The sequence below is a fragment of the Geotrypetes seraphini genome, chromosome 5, assembly GCF_902459505.1.
Source record: "Geotrypetes seraphini chromosome 5, aGeoSer1.1, whole genome shotgun sequence".
NCBI classification, from domain to species: domain Eukaryota; kingdom Metazoa; phylum Chordata; class Amphibia; order Gymnophiona; family Dermophiidae; genus Geotrypetes; species Geotrypetes seraphini.
Genome location: NC_047088.1, coordinates 245,579,826 through 245,596,645, shown reverse-complemented (window position 1 = coordinate 245,596,645; position 16,820 = coordinate 245,579,826). Strand labels below are relative to the sequence as shown.

At 44.8% G+C, this 16,820-nt stretch overlaps 1 protein-coding gene across 6 annotated transcripts in view; it reads right to left on the bottom strand.

Moving 5' to 3' along the window:
* Nucleotides 1–16,550, bottom strand: part of SLC12A8 (solute carrier family 12 member 8) — a 115,867-nt gene extending 99,317 nt beyond the window's left edge. For 3 of the 6 annotated variants that reach the window (XM_033946027.1, XM_033946021.1, XM_033946025.1), the window contains exons 1-3: nt 16,201–16,398; nt 8,928–9,155; nt 5,871–6,017 (exon numbers count right to left, since the gene is read on the bottom strand). In XM_033946027.1, coding sequence (XP_033801918.1) covers nt 5,871–6,017; nt 8,928–9,044 — 264 coding nt within the window. In that variant the 5' untranslated portion in view covers nt 9,045–9,155; nt 16,201–16,398. The other 3 variants (XM_033946022.1, XM_033946024.1, XM_033946026.1) reach the window with 3 other exon arrangements.
* Between the last annotated feature and the right edge of the window lie 270 nt (nt 16,551–16,820).

Genomic DNA, 16,820 nt, shown 5'->3' with positions numbered 1-16,820 from the left:
ATTTCCCTGAAATTTATCTATCTTAGAACCTGAGACAGGAAACAAATTTCACATAGGTTGGAAATCAATGAGAATTCTATGCTGCAGCATGTGCTTATTCACAAGGCTTATACTAATATCAACACATTTCTTATACATTGCATATAGTTCATTGTAGGACACAGAACAAGAAACTCTGTATTCCTAGAATAGACATCAAAGCAATCCTTAAACTTTACATTCAGCTACAACAATTTTCTTGATAGACAAAAACTTTCAATTGTTTTCTAAATAGCCTAATACCAGTCATTGATCTTAGCTCCAAAGGCAGCCTTATTCCATGATCTTGCAGCCTGATAGGTAAATGTTAACATAAAAAAATGTCTATTCCACAATTTGGTTTCTCAGACTTGAATTACTATACACTCAGGGCAAAGCTAAGAGGTCACCGATATAAAATAGGACATCAGAATATAGTATTTTAAAAACGATCTTACGGATGTTAAAAATGCACTTCTACTGGTAGCCAATGCAAGTTCACAATTAATGGCTGTAAGACATCAAACGTTCTAGTGCAACCCAGTAACCTAGCCTCTGTATTCTATAGGGTGTGTAACCTCGTAAGTATCATAGTAACATAGTAGATGACGGCAGATAAAGACCCGAATAGTCCATCCAGTTTGTCCAACCTGATTCAATTTTAATTTTTTTTTTTTTTCTTCTTCTTAGCTATTTCTGGGCAAGAATCCCAAGCTCTACCCAGTACTGTGCTTGAGTTCCAACTGCTGAAATCTCTGTTAAGACTTACTCCAGCCCATCTACACCCTCCCAGCCATTGAAGCCCTCCCCTGCCCATCCTCCACCAAACGGCCATACACAGACACAGACCGTGCAAGTCTGCCCAGTACTGGCCTTAGTTCAATATTTAATATTATTTTCTGATTCTAGATCCTCTGTGTTCATCCCACGCTTCTTTGAACTCAGTCACCTCTCTCGGGAGCGCATTCCAGGCATCCACCACCCTCTCCGTAAAGTAGAATTTCCTAACATTGCCTTTGAATCTACCACCCCTCAACCTCAAATTATGTCCTCTGGTTTTACCATTTTCCTTTGTCTGGAAAAGATTTTGTTCTACGTTAATACCCTTCAAGTATTTGAACTAGAGAATGACACGGTGGCAGTTTACCCGCGGCCACCGCATTTAGCCGCGGGTAACCCGCCAAAATGGGGACCGAAAACTAGCAGTTGCTGCGGGGACGGGGACAAGGCCATTCACCGCCCCGTGGAGCGGTGAATGGTCTTGTCCCTGCAGTGAGGCATGAAGGATCGCGCGGTCCCCGCAGCCCACACCCGCCTGCCCAATCGATCCTAGTGATTAGCCAGCTCTCTCCCTTCTCCTCACCTTAGTTTGTAGGTTTTCTTTTTCGGCGACCCGCACACTATCAAAGAGCCGCGCACCCGCTGCTGCTCAGTTTCGATCTTCTGCTCTGACGCAACCGGAAACAGGAAGTTGCAGCAGAGCAGAAGATTGAACACTGAGCAGCCGCGCGTGCAGGTCGCTGAAAAAGAAAGCCTGCAACTAAGGTGAGGAGAAGGGAGAGAGCTGGCTAATCACTACGATCGATTGGGCAGGCGGGTAGGGGCTGCAAGGACCATGCGATCGCCCATGTTCCCGGCTCAAACTGGAAGGAGGCAGTGAAAGGGAAAAGGATTCTGGGCCAAGGGGATGAAAACGGAAAGAAAAACCCACAGCAGGAAAGAAAGGGAAGGACAGGCAGGTGAGCCAGATGCAAGAAGCAGGGGGGGGAAGAAAGAGGGAAAAAAGCTAGATGGGGTTGAAAAGAAGAGACACACTGGTATGGAAGAGGAAGATAGGGGAAATCTGGACACAGGAAGGTAACAGAAAGAGGGGAAATTATGTGCATGGGGCATAGGGACAGAGACATAAAGGGGACATGCTATGGGGATGGTATATGGACACAGGGGGGGGGGGCAATGGCAGATACATAGGGGAGATATTAGAAATGGGGAAAATAGGAGCACAGAAGCGAGATGGTTTGTGGGGATGGTACAGGGACCGAGCTCGCAGGCTCCAGTGGCTTGCACAAATTAAATTGTAACTTGCCATGAAAGTAAGAGGGAGGAAGGTAGATAGATAGGCCACGCGAGAGGAGCTGAAGGGTGGTAGAAAGGAACAGATGGTAAAGGAGGGAGGGAAGGGTGGTGGTGGAAAGGAATAGGACAGACATTGAAGGAGGGTGAGAGGAACAGACCCTGAAGGGAAATGTGGAAGACAGAATGGGAAGAAGACAGATGCCAGACTATGGGGGAGCGGAGGGAAGAAGATGGGTGCTAGACCAATTGGGGGAGGGGTGAAGGGAGAGGCACAGTAACAGCAAATGGAAGACGCAGAGAGAAGACACACAGTGGATGGAAGGAATTGAATGAGAAAATGTGGAAAGCAGAAACCAGACAACAAAGGTAGAAAAAAAATTCTATTTATTTATTTTTTGCTTTAGGATAAAGTAGTATATTAGTTGTGTTGATAAAAATTTATAAACAAAGCCCTGCCAGCTGAACATCTCTTTCTCTAGTTCAGCAGCAGGAACTTTGATTTATAAGAAAGGAATAAGCTAAATATTACAGTACTAAGGCTTATATGGATGCAGCGGGGACGGTGATGGGGCGGTGAATGGGATGGCAGTGGCGGTGATGGGGCGGTGAAAGGGATGGCGGTGACGGTGACAGGGCGGTGAAGGGAACAGCGGTGACGGGGTGGTGCAGAGGATGGTGGACCGTGTCATTCTCTAATTTGAACGTCTGAATCGTATCTTCCCTGTCCCTCCTTTCCTCTAGGGTATAAATATTCAGAGCTTCCAGTCTCTCCTCATACGTCTTCTGGCGCAAGCCTCCTATCATTTTCATCGCCCTCCTCTGGACCGCTTCAAGTCTTCTTACGTTCTTCGCCAGAAGACTTGAAGCATGTGTGTGCCGCTTCCCTTCCCACTACCTCTGTAATGTTCCTGGCGCGAGCAGGAACCCCCAAGCTGCTGTCACGCTAGCATCGGCTCTTCCTCTGACATCACTTCCTGGACCCACGCCTAGAGAAGTGACATCAGAGGAAGAGCCAACGCTGGCGTGACAGAAGCTTGGGGGTTGCTGTTCGCACCAGGAATGCTACAGAGGTACGGTGGAAGGGAAGCAGTGTGCAAAACAGGAGGGGGTGGGGAAGGAGCATCTGGAGGGGGGGTGCCACCACCCCAGGTGCCTCTCACCCTTGCTACACCACTGCCCTTGCATTCTGGCTTGAAAAATATTTGGATCTAGAACTGTGATTTCTTTGATCCAACTCTACTGTAGACTTCAACCCATACACAAACTCACCTCCTCTCCTCTCCCCTCTACAAACACATACACACAAACACATACAAACAAGCACAGAGGGCTTGGAAAGAATGACATGAGCCATGTTCTGCATGCTTTCCCTACTTGTTAAAATGTGATAATACATCCCCATCAAGTTTGGCTGCATATATGGTTGGCATGGTGGTGACTTCACAGCCAGCATTTAAACATGGGTGGCCCGTATGTACATGGAATGGTGGGCAAGGCTCTGGTTGATGGCAATGATTGTATTAATCAGCATGTAAGGGAGCCCATAACCCCTCTAATACTGACAGAGGCAAAGCTGAATAACATGCGGTACCCCATCCGAAGCATCAGATGTGATCAGTGGAGTGCCGCAGGGCTCGGTCCTGGGCCCGATTCTATTTAACTTATTCATGAGATATGATGCAAGGACTTAGAGGAAGGGTATCACTGTTCGCCGACGACGCCAAACTTTGCAACATAGTAGGCAAAAGCTTATTACCTGATAATATGACACACGACCTACTGTTGCTGGAACAATGGTCAACTACTTGGCAGCTAGGCTTCAATGCTAAAAAATGCAAGATAATGCACCTGGGTAAGAGAAACCCGCGTAGAACTTATGTACTAAATGGTGAGACCTTGGTTAGGACCACGGCGGAACGCAACCTAGGGGTGATCATTAGTGAGGACATGAAGGTTGCCAATCAAGTGGAGAAGGCTTCCTCCAGGGCAAGACAAATGATGGGGTGTATCCGCAGAGGTTTCGTCAGCAGGAGACCTGAAGTTATGATGCCGTTGTACAGAGCCATGGTGAGGCCTCACTTGGAGTACTGTGTTCAGTTTTGGAGACCACACTACCGAAAGGACGTGCTGAGGATCGAGTCGGTCCAGCGAACGGCCACCAGGATGGTCTTGGGGCTCAAGGATCTCACGTATGAAGAAATTTAAAAAATTGCGGCTGTACTCACTTGAGGAAAGAAGAGAACGGGGAGATATGATTGAAACATATAAGTACATCACGGGACGCATCGAGTCGGAAGATGATATCTTCTGGCTCATGGGACCCTCGACCACCAGAGGGCATCCGCTGAAGATCAGGGGAGGGAAGTTTCATGGCGACTCCAGGAAGTACTTCTTCACCGAAAGAGTAGTGGATCATTGGAACAGACTCCCACTCCAGGTGATAAAGGCCAGCAGCATGACGGATTTTAAGAGAAAATGGGATACTCACGTGGGATCTTTAAGGGAGTAAATTCAGGGGAGGGGATACTTGGAATGGGCAGACTTGGTGGGCTATAGCCCTTTTCTGCTGCTTTTTTCTATGTTTCTATGTAACTAAATCATTATTGTTGCTAGAGAGCGTGACTAATGAAATAAGATTTTGAAGAAATCATGTGATCCAAAACTAACCAAAAGAACATTGCTGGAGTATGCAATTTAACACTGGACCTTAATGAAGCAATTTTAATTCAATTGGAAGATGTAGCAACTATGTGTGTTTCATTATTTCCTTAAGTGATGGCATAAACCCAATAAAATGGTCAGTCACTTGTAATTTGGTGAGATTTTGGGTTGGTATTCTACCAGTTGGTAGAACATCAAGAACTCCCAAGGCCTTGAATGTTTAAACTACAAATTGTGTCTGGTAAATTTTTTTCCTTGGCCTTCTCCAGAGATGGAAAAAAGAGCTGAGGGGTATGAAACCTGTTCATGAAGTTATTCACAGCAAACATGGTCACCATGTTCCGCCGACTGGATGGATCATGAGGTTCTTTTTCTGCCATCATTTACTGTGTTACTAAGAAGGAAGTTTTCCCAAAGATGTTTGCTCATGTAAAACTATGCCCAGGATGCATATATTTACTCGTGGGGAAGCATTTAGATGCTTTTAAACCAGGTCTAGGTCCAAACATTAAAAAAAAACAACCCAGGACCTTTTGTTACAGGTTTGATTATGTCTGAAGAGCATCCAAGTCCTAAGCCAGCCCTAAGTCTGCCCAAAACATACCTCTAACACCCCCCACCCTTTAATATTTGAACATGGAGACGAAACAACCAGAAAGACATCTAGAAAGTCTGTTCTGAGATTGCCCACTTAGACATTTTGACTAGTAAGGCATCCAAGTGTTGGTTTATGCTGCCTTTTGGACGTCTTATCTTTTTAGAAAATGACCCCCCTTATCTCTAAGTGCATTTTCTGTAGTGTTATATTATTATAAAAAGTAGTGTAAATGTAATATAAGGGGACATCGAGTGAATAAACTCTACAGCAGAGCATAAATGTGGACCTTGGCAAATGTCAAATGTTTCTCCTTGGTGGTGCTTCAGTCTTTTGTTGTCTCTAAGGAGGGACCAATTTCATATGCAGCAACTAGCCACATAGCACCTGAGGTCCTTATTTCAAGTAACCAGCTACTTAGCAGCACAAGATATCCTGAAGCCTGGTTGACTCTAGGTTGAAGAGAAGGAAATGATTTGCTACACCATGATGCTACGTACACAGCAGGGATTTCACTCACCACAAGCCACCCCGTTCTCATGAACAGAATGACTCCAAAAATATTGATCATACAAGATGTGAAGACTCCATCCCAAGTCCCAAAGAGAACTGGTTCCCAAACAAACAACTGTATCTTCCACCATGGTTTGGTTTGTGTTTGAGACACCTACAATTAAAAAGTAAACGCAATTATATTGATATGTTTAAAAAAACCTAGCAGGTCAAGAACAGCACGGTGTGCCCATCCACACCACCTCCTCAAATTTACAAGTTTTCTTTCTCACAAATAAAATAATCCAGAAAAGTTAGAAGTCAATACTGTCATATGAGAAGTTCTTGAACATATAAGAACATAATAAAATATGTTTGTTTAGTTTTATATCCCATCCTCCCCAAAGAGCTCAGAATGGGTTACAGATTAATTGTCATAGCATTACATTACACTGTCACCTACGAATACTCTTAGATCAATATACGTTGAGGCATCTTAACTTACATGGTGTTAAGACTATACAAAATTACGGAGTCACAGTATAAGTTCCATCAAATTCCTGAGTCTAGCAGATGATCAGATATTTTCAAGGCTTGAGGTCAAATGGAGAGGTTAGGCAAAGATATGGGTTTTTATGGCTTTCCTGAAAATTTAGAAGACCCCCTAGGAATCTGATGTATGGTGGTAGGTTGTTCCATAGGTTTGGTAGGAAGTGAGAGTAAGATCGTTTCTGGGCTGTTTGGAGCTGAAGGGCATGTTCAGGGGGTGTTTGTAGGTGAATCTCACTTTGGAAGCAAAGTGTTCACCTGGGTCTCCAAACTCCAGACTGTCCACTCTGTCATCAGCTCTGTGGGTACAGCAGGATCCACTTCCCCCAGAGCCAGACACAAAAAGTGAAAAACAGTCTTGGGCTGAGGTTGTTCAGTGTCTAAATCCTTTGGTACGTTCCTGGAGGTTCCTAGGTTTGTCTCCTGCACCATCTGGCCTGAAAAAGGGGACCTATTCATTTTATTTACTAAGTGCAAGGGAACTGCCGATGGTAATTTCCTCCCAGAGATATCTCTCTCATGTAGGACTCCTCTCCTCACAGTTCTTGCAATTCCAGAGCCTAAGATTCGCTTCTTGAACTTGGCATCCCCATATCAAGCAGCCCTGATCGCTCTCTCCAGGCTGGCATAGTTCTACCTCAGCCCTGCCTCAAGGGTGCTATGGGCTTTTCAGTGTCCGACATTGAAGAAACTGACCCAGAGGGTTCCAATCTCAAAGTTTTGATCCCTCGAACCAGGCTGCCTATGATGGAAATGGGACCTGGTCTGAGTGTACTACCATCCAGGCTAGATTCTCTTCCAGTTGCATACCCCGAGATCACCTCCCTGTGGGTTTTCAAACATGCAGACTGGACAGATGTCTCCCTCTGGAAAAACTTTCGGTCACACCCACGGCAGCATAACTGTATGAGCATGTCTAACTCTCCGGGTCCACACTGATCACACACGACACAGCCAATGAGCACTCAACTTCAACTGATATGTCGATCGCAGCAGTCGGTGGATCATAGTCAGATTGTTAGATATCCCTGCCGATTGGACACAGCTCTCTCTGCCTCTGCTCTCCACATGCAACAGCTCAAACAAGGTGCAGTTCTAATCCACACTTGGGGTATAGATCCAGTCCACACTCCTCCCCCTCTCACCAGAACTCTCCCCTTGTATTTTGAAAACCCATCTGGATGCCTGGACAGTCCTTTAAAAAGAGGACATGTCCAGGTAAATCTGGACATTGGGTAACCCTAGACATGATGCGCTTCCCACAAACGCTGGAATCTTTGGGGGAGAGGATAACTGCTCTGCCTCTTCCCCCTACACTTCTCGCCAGATAGAACTGGCGCCATCTTGGTTTCAATTTCTTCCTGCCCAAACTTTTCCTCATTGGTACTCACAGTTCTCAGCAAGGAATTTTTCCACAGCCTCCCCATGTCTTCTCCCCCTGGAATTTGCCCTCCTTGAGTCCCTTGTTGGGTGCCATTTTTTTGTAGCCCTGGTTTCCCACCTCCACCATGCAGCGTGGGGCTCCAGTCAGCTCTTTGGATTGGGGGGGAGGAATTGCCTGCTGACACCAGGGCTCACAAAAAAGATAAATTGTCTTTATTTGCTTCTACAATGATAGTAGATACAGTCACTTATGGACTCACAGGTCACACACGAGCTTGGGCGTAAGCCGGGGTCGGACAGATCCAGTAGGCCAAAGAATGATCAACTCTGGGGTCTCACTCACCCCACTCAAACTCCTCACTCTCCTTCTGATGAAAAAGACAGCTCAGTCCGAGGTATGAGTGAACCAAAACTGGAACTTTATTTAAAGTTGATTTGAAAAACAGTCTTTGAACTATTTACAATCACTCAGTGAAAGGCAGATACTCTGGTTCCATCAAAAGATTTTCCCCTATTACTTCCTTTTCACTTTACAATCCATTATTCATAGATGCATCAGTAAGATGGCAGAGAAATTGGTTCTATCAATAGATTTAGCCTCCACTATTTACACAGGCTTGTCAGTTCCCTCCCAAATTGCTCCGAGAGGCTCCCTCATTCTAGAAAGGAACCACCAAAAAGTCAGGATCATAGTCCTTCCTTCCCTTCTGTAACCTCCCCCTCCCTCCTGGGAAAAGGGCCTCCAGCTCCTCCCCCAAAGCTTCTCTAGCCACAGTCAAAATTCAGTGACCACCTGAAAAATTCTCCACCACTGCTTTTACAGCAGAGGCATTTTTCAGGGGGGGTCACAATATAAAGCCATTTTTTCTACTCAAAAATATGATTTCACTGGCAAACCATGCACAAATGAATGAAATGCAGCACCCAGAAACACCATTCAGAGTCAACGCAACTGTGCCACCTACTCTCACCATATGCTACATAATGTAATATGTTTTATTTTGTCATGTCTTATTGTAAATTATGTTATCTCTGTCCTGTCACGACCATATCGTGAATGTACCTTGTAACGCATTCTGGGCTCCTCTGAGAGGACAGGCTAAATAATTGAGCAAAGAAAGAAAGAAATTCCTCTTTTCTGCAGCCAACACACCTGTGCTTCCTCGTGGAACAAGTCTTTGACATGGCCGTCATCTCTCTGGATCGTGCCAGCATTCAGAAGATACTTTGTAGCACTTTCTCCAAGGCTGCCCCTAGAACATGAAGCCATGGCACAAGTTCTGGGAGGGAGGGAGGGACAATGCGCAATCTAGAACATCAGCATTTAGGTCCTTTCAGATTCCGAACACGATGAAGGAACTGCTCCATAATCTTCCAAGCACTATGGGAAAAAGAAAAAGCTACAGTTTCAATAAAGTCAAAACAAGCAGAAGCAATTTCTAGCTGAAGGGCCAGTGCAGTAAGCTTGCACTAGAGCAATGTCTCGCAAACTGTGTGCCACGGCACAGTGGTGCGCCCCAAAGAGATTCCACAATTTTACTTTATTTTAAAAAATTCCCTTCATAAGTATACACTAGAACACATATGGGCAACTCCAGTCCTCGAGTGCCGGAATCCAATCAGGTTTTCCCCAATGAATACTAGAGAAGGAACAAAAACCATCCCTAACAGAACTAGATGTAAACACAATCAAATATCCAATACAGAATACTCTCAAAATTCTGGGAACACACCTAGACAGAGGCTGCAAAATGCAAACACAAATACACAAAACCATAAAAAAAGCATTCTTCACCATGCGAAACCTAAGAAAAATAAGAAAATTATTTTCCAAAGAACACTTCAAGATCATTGTACAATCCCTCATACTCAGCTCCTTAGATTACTGCAACAGCCTCTACCTACCTTGCCCAAATACTATGATAAAACAACTACAGACCGTTCAGAACACAGCTATCAGACTCATCTACTCGCTCAGCAAATTCGACCACGTCACACCCGCCTATGTAGACTCTCACTGGCTTCCGATAAAAGCAAGAACTCAATTCAAACTCTACTGCTTACTTTTCAAAGTAACCCATGGTATGGCCCCCAATTACCTGAACAACCGTCTTTGCCGCTACCGACTACCCAGATCAAGAAGAACTCAGAATCTTTTCACCTTCCCCCCCTCACAATGGTACCCGACGTAAGAAACTTTACGACAGCCTTCTGGCAACTCAGGCAGCGAAAATTGACCCCACCATCACCAAACTGATGATCAAAACAACAGACATCAAAGTGTTTTGGAAAGAAATCAAAACATTTCTTTTCAAAAAACACGTCCTTACTTAATATTCCCCTCCCCAATCACACATGCACTCTCCCCAGCAAATAACACACTAGTCATCCCCTTGAACCTCATTTACCAAAAATATCCAAACTCCTAAATAAGCATCTCCCTTAGGTATCCATTTAACCTTCTCCTAAATAAGCATCTCCCTTAGGTATCCACTTAACTGATTCCTTCAAAGTTAGGTATCTTTCTTCAGTTGCCTATATTGTTTTCCCCACTGAACCTTGTAACTACTTGAACCCTGTCAAGTTATTCTATCGATAAATCCAGATATCTTATACTTGTATTTCTATACCACAACATGTAATTTACTTAAATCGTTGTAATGTAATTCTCTCGGTAATGTCCTGATCTCTTTTAACTGTAATCCGCTTAGAACCGCAAGGCACAGGCGGAATAGAAATCACAAATGTAATGTAATGTAATGTAATGAATATGCATGAGATCTATTTGCATGCACTGCTTTCAATGCATATTCATTGGGAAAATCCTGAAAACCCGATTGGATTCCAGCCCTCGAAGACCGGAGTTGCCCATGTCGAAACTAGAATAGATGACATGTACGTCAAGTACGCAATAGTCTGCGTCAGGACACAACCGCTCAGACAAGCATCATTAGTTGACGCGATTGGTCCTTGAAAACTAATGGCTAGTAATTTTATTTTTATTTTGTACGCAGTAGTTATCGTAACTACTGCAACAGAGCAATCAAGGCTTTGTTATCATTTCAATCTTCTTATGTTTGTGAACTTGGATTTTCAGTTCTGATAGAAATTAAATTAAAAAGGAAAGAGAGAATGACTGCAGATGGTGGATGATGAAATGCGTTTTGAGTTATTTTGCACTAAAAAAAAAGGGTTCATAGACAACCCCGCGAAAGACAAAGGTGTGCGCCAACAACTGAGCCGAAGAAAATTACAGTTTTTAGGGGCTCCGACGGGGGGGTTTTGTTGGGGAGCCCCCCCAGTTTACTGAAAAGAGATTGCGCCGGCGTTGGGGGGGGTTTGGGGGGTTGTATCCCTCCACATTTTACTGTAAACGAAAAAGTGAAGTTTTCAGTAAAATGTGGGGGATTACAACCCCCCACAACGCGGCGCGATCTCTATTAAGTAAAGTGGGGGGGTTCACTCCACTCCCCCCCGTCGGAGCCATAAAAACTGTAATTTTCTGTGGCGCGCACCTCCACGCTGCGCTCAATTGTCTGCGCGCGCCTTTGTCCCGGCGCGCTTTTGACCTGACATAGCATATCCATCGCATTGATTAGCAATTAACATAAGAACTGCCATCACCGGATCAGACTTATGGTCCATCAAGTCCGGCGAACCGCACACGTGGAGGCCCTGCCAGGTGTGTACCTGGCGTAAATTAAGTCACCCATATCCCTCTATGCCTCTCGTAAGGAGATGTGCCTCTAGTTTGCTTTTAAATCCTAAAACGGTGGATTCTAGTCTGTCTACTTTAGTTTCACCGTTGTTACAATTACCCGTACATAGCGTAAAGAGATTTAAATAAATAAATAACTCTCAAACTTAATTTTTTTTTGTTGGTTTAGCAATTTTATAATTTCATTTATAATGTGCCACGAAAAACATTTGCTCCGGTTAGTGTGCCATGAAAAATATTTGCTCTGTTTAATGTGCCAGAGCTAAAAAAAATGTTTGAGAGACACTGCACTAGAGACATTCATTAATAATAATAATAACTTTATTTTTATATACCGCCAACAATCTTGCGACCTCTAGGCGGTTTACAATATAAGAAACTGTTTACAATAAAAGAAACTGTAAATACAATAAAAATAAAGAGAAACTTTACGTACAGCGAATTGAAGAGTATAGCAGTGAATATCTCGTACAACGAATTAAAGAGTATAGCGGTGTACATCTGATAACATTAATAATGTTAACGTCAGTTTGTGTGTTGCAAGGCCAGGAAGTGCCAAGTTGTTTACACAGAAGTAGAAATGTTCCGTAAGTTGAATAGAGTGTTCATATTTAGTGATTGGGGGTTGGGTTAACAGTTTGCAAGTTCAGGTATGTGGTGATGTTACGAGGGGGGTTGATGTTCCGGTTCGTTACCTAGGTATTTCAGGAATAGGTAGGTTTTTAGGTGTTTCCTGAATTCTTCATAGTTGTTTGTGTGCGCGATTAGTTTTCCTAGGTCTTTACCCCATATGGCTGCTTGATATGATAGCCGTTGTTGATGGTGTCTCTTATATATGCACCCTCTAGCCGGTGGGGAGACAAATTTCATGTGTGTTTTTCTTTCATGTCTATTGGTTGGGAATGAGAAGAGGTCTGTGATGTATTTTGGGGCTAGACCATTTAATACTTTGAAGCAGAGACATCCTAGCTTGAACTTCGTGCGCGCCTCCATCGGCAGCCAGTGTAGGAGTCGGTAGGAAGGGGTTACGTGATCGGACTTCTTCAGCCCGAAAATCATCCTGACTGCTGCATTTTGTATCAGTTGTAGTCTTTGCATTTGCTTCCGTGGGATTGTCAGATGGGTGATGTTGCAGTAGTCCAGGTGGTTTAGTATTAGGGATTGTACTAGGATTCTGAATGCTGAAGTGTGGAAGTACGCTTTAATGGATTTAAGTTTCCAGAGAGTGAAAAACCCTCTTTTGATTAAGGAGTCTATGTGGTCTTTCATGGTTAGTCCTTGGTCTAGTATTACTCCTAGAATCTTCATCGTTGGTTGAATGGGGTAGTTTAGATTGTTAATGTGTAATGATATTGTCGTATTTTGTGCGTGTGGCGAGGCTATGAAGAATTTAGTTTTTTCTGAATTGAGCTTCAGTTTGAAATCTGTGGTCCATTGATCCACTAACACTTTGGCCCTCTTTTACTAAGGTGCGCTAAGCATTTTGGCGCGCGTTTGGTGCACGCTAAATCAATGCATGTGCTAACCACTAACGTGTCCATAGGAATAACGTGCATGCGTTAGCGTTTAGCATGCGTTTAGCGCATGCTAACATTTACCACGCGCTAAAAAGCATAGCGCACCTTAGTAAACAAGGAGGTTAGGGCCTCTTCTATGAAACTGCGCTAGCAGTTTTTAGCATGGCGCTCTGTGCTAAAAACTGCTAGTCCAGTTTGATAGAAGAGACCCTTAGCGCACAGCTGCATAAATGCAAGAATAATGCAAACATTTTGCTCCCTTATGCAGTAACCAAATGTGGCTTATGGTTTTATTGATATTTAATATAAAGAAAGAAAGAGCACCATTCTTTAAAAGAGAAAGGAGAATTCAGAGGTAATGCATATTATCGATTTATTTATTTAAAACATTTTAAAATTTGGAATCCATTGGCATTATTTGCGAATGCAAATTAATAGATAATATATTGCCTTCGGAGTTTTTTCATTACACATCTGGGTTGGGATGGGCGGGAGGGTTGGGTAGTGATAGATATTGATTAACATAGATATTGAATCTTCTTATTAAGATGTTTATTATTGTTAATATCAATAATTGATGGAAGGGGGCGGTTATAGTTATGATTCTATACTTTCTGCTTGTAATAGTGTTTTCTTATAATATTTTCATGTTGTCAATTTACTGTATTACACTATTGTAATAAATAAAATAATAAAAATTATTAAAAAAAAAAACATTTATAACCCACTTTAAACCAAAGCGGCTCACAATAAGCATACACAATTTGGAATACATCACAAGCCCGCAGGTTAAAAGTGTGTTCTGTTCCATTCTGGCTGCACCATTTGAAATGATTCCTTTGGGCCAGCGAGTACTGCAGCCACCCCTCCTCCTTTGTTCTGACCAAGCGCACGCGCGGATCGCATCTAGAGCCAACCGGGATGGCCTGCGCGTGCGTCACGATAGCTCTGCAGCAATCGGTGGGGCGTGCGTCCGATCCGATCACATTAATTTGCATGAGGACTCGTAGTGAATCAGTCGCCCGGCAAGATTCAGCTACGGATCGCCCAGATCGGTGAGTTTAGTGAATCTAGGGCAAAGTCCCTGTGCCAGATGGAATCAAATCTCCCAAAGGCACTGGAGAGATTCTCAGCCCCAGAACTAAAACCAAGTGACTCTAAAATCAAATGCCTACTAATTTTTGTGTAGGTAACAATAAATATTGTATTTAATACATATTTTTCATCACCACCTCCAAGGGCTATCTTTCAGGCTTGATAGCAGAATTGCCATACTGGGACAGACCAAAGGTCCATCAAGCCCAGCATCCTGTTTCCAACAGTGGCCAACCCAGGACCTAAGTACCTAGCTAGATCCCAAGTAGCAAAACAGAGTTAACAGCACAAGCCTCTAACACTTATGATTCTAAAGTATTTGAGGCTTGTGCAGATGAAGACGGAGCTTAGGGATTGGTGGAATGAGGCATTATGACATCACAATCTGAGCTCTAGAATGTTGGTACTTATGATTCTAAAGTGTTTGAGGCTTGTGCAGATGAGGACGGAGCTTAGGGATTGGTGGAATGAGGCATTATGACATCACAATCTGAGCTCTAGAATGTTGGTACTTATGATTCTAAAGTGTTTGAGGCTTGTGCAGATGAAGACGGAGCTTAGGGATTGGTGGAATGAGGCATTATGACATCACAATCTGAGCTCTAGAATGTTGGTACTTATGATTCTAAAGTGTTTGAGGCTTGTGCAGATGAAGACGGAGCTTGGGCATTGGTGGAATGAGGCATTATGACATCACAATCTGAGCTCTAGAATGTTGCTTCTTATGATTTTAAAGCATTTGAGGCTTGTGCAGATGAGGACAGAGCTTGCAGGAATGGGGCAGGGATAGGAAAATAACTCGCTGGGATGGGACAGGAAAATGAGTTCACGCAGGGACAGGGAAAAATTTGTCCAGGTGTCGTTCTCTAGTTCAAATCTTACTTCAGCTCTTTGTGACCTTAAGCAGGTTGCTTAACCCTCCATTTTTTCAAGTACAAACAAACTAAGCCTTCTGGAGACAGGAAAATACCTGCTGTACTCTGAGTTAGAACTGAAAAAGGTGGCCAGTTCCAGTGGAAGCAGGGTGGTGACAGGGAGAAGATGCTGAACACCTTGGGGAGGTGGGGTGGAGAATGGTAGCAGTGAAGAAGAGATCACCAGATCTGGGGCCTTTAGCCACCCCGACTGCAGCAAAGGTTCACCAAGATTCATATAAGATTAGTCTAGTGCAGGGGTGTGAAAGTCCCTCCTCGAGGGCCGCAATCCAGTCGGGTTTTCAGGATTTCCCCAATGAATATGCATGAGATCTATTAGCATACAATGAAAGCAGTGCACGCAAATAGATCTCATGCATATTCATTGGGGAAATCCTGAAAATTCGACTGGATTGCGGCCCTCGAGGAGGGACTTTGACACCCCTGGTCTAGTGTGAAAAAGCTTAGCAAATATCTCTCTGAAAACTAAGGGAGCTTGGAGTGATCAGGGCACCAGGCAGAAAGCTTTCCTCTTCTGACCAGATGTTTTCAGATGTGAAGGGCCACTAGGTGGTTGCCAATTGCAGCCGGTGTCCAAGTAAAACAAGAGGTGCCGGAACTAGCCAAAGGCAAATAAAGCAACAGGGAATCATTTTACCAACCGGCTGGTAAGAAATTCTCAAACTGGCCATAATTGGGGGTGGGGAGGGAGCCGAGCATATGAAATTAATCGAGGGCGTACTGAAGGTGGTTTTAGGTGTTTGGGGGTTCTTGCACCGGACCTGCAGAGTCCGAATTATTGGTCCGCACAGGGCGGAAGTGTCCGAGGGGCCCTGAAACCCCAAGACAAACCGCCGAACGTGTCTGGGTAAAGTTAAACCTACTCCGTTTCCTGCATCCGGGAGAAAGCTGTTTATTCTTCCCTCCCAGCTGCCAGATTGCGAAAACCAGCTCGGCTGCGTCTCCTGCTTAGGGCAGGCAAAGTTAAGATAGCATTACGCCGATTCACTTATTCATCCCCCCAGCTATTAAAGCATTGGGGGGGGGGGGCGCTCCCTTCGCAATATGGAGTCTATGGTGGGCTGCAGCCTGATGTACCTGTGGCTAATGCCACATCGCCCCCCCACCCCTACTCCGTACCTGTGGCTAATGCCACATCGCCCCCCCACCCCTACTCCTCACCTGCTCGCTTTCGTCGGGGTTTTGGAGGTAAAGAACTTGAACCGCTGGCACAGCTGGACTCGAGGATCTCCCCCCCCACTCGGGACAGGGAGAGCACGGCGGCTGCCACCGGACAGACACTTGTGCCCTGCACCATATGGCAGGCAGAAGGAAGTGCCCACCCCCACTCCTGGGCGGAACCCTGTCACCAGGGCTGGATGTCCCTACCTGTTGCAGCAAACCTGAAGTACGGTTTCCTTCCTTTTGGCGCGAGACACGAGGGCTGGCTGGAGCTGAAGAACTGGCCAGGAGGGGGCGCCTCTCCTTTCCCCCTTTCCCTTAAGGGCACCCCGCGCCGCTCCATCTTCGAGACGTCGGGGTGGCGATGCCAACGTCTCTCACTACGCCGCTGCTCTCCTTGCATGGTCCTGCAGGAGCTGAGAATTAAGTCTGCTCCGAGTGGCCTCGGGGGAAGTGCTAGTGAGCAGCAAAAGCAGGACACGCTGGATTCCTCCTCCTAAACCTAAACCAATGCACATCTTTACCGCAGGGGGGGGAGGGGGGGGAAAGTCCAGATGCACTAACCAGCCAGTCGACTGCATCCATATCAAAAGCATGTTCGTCGGTGAGGGCAGTGTAGA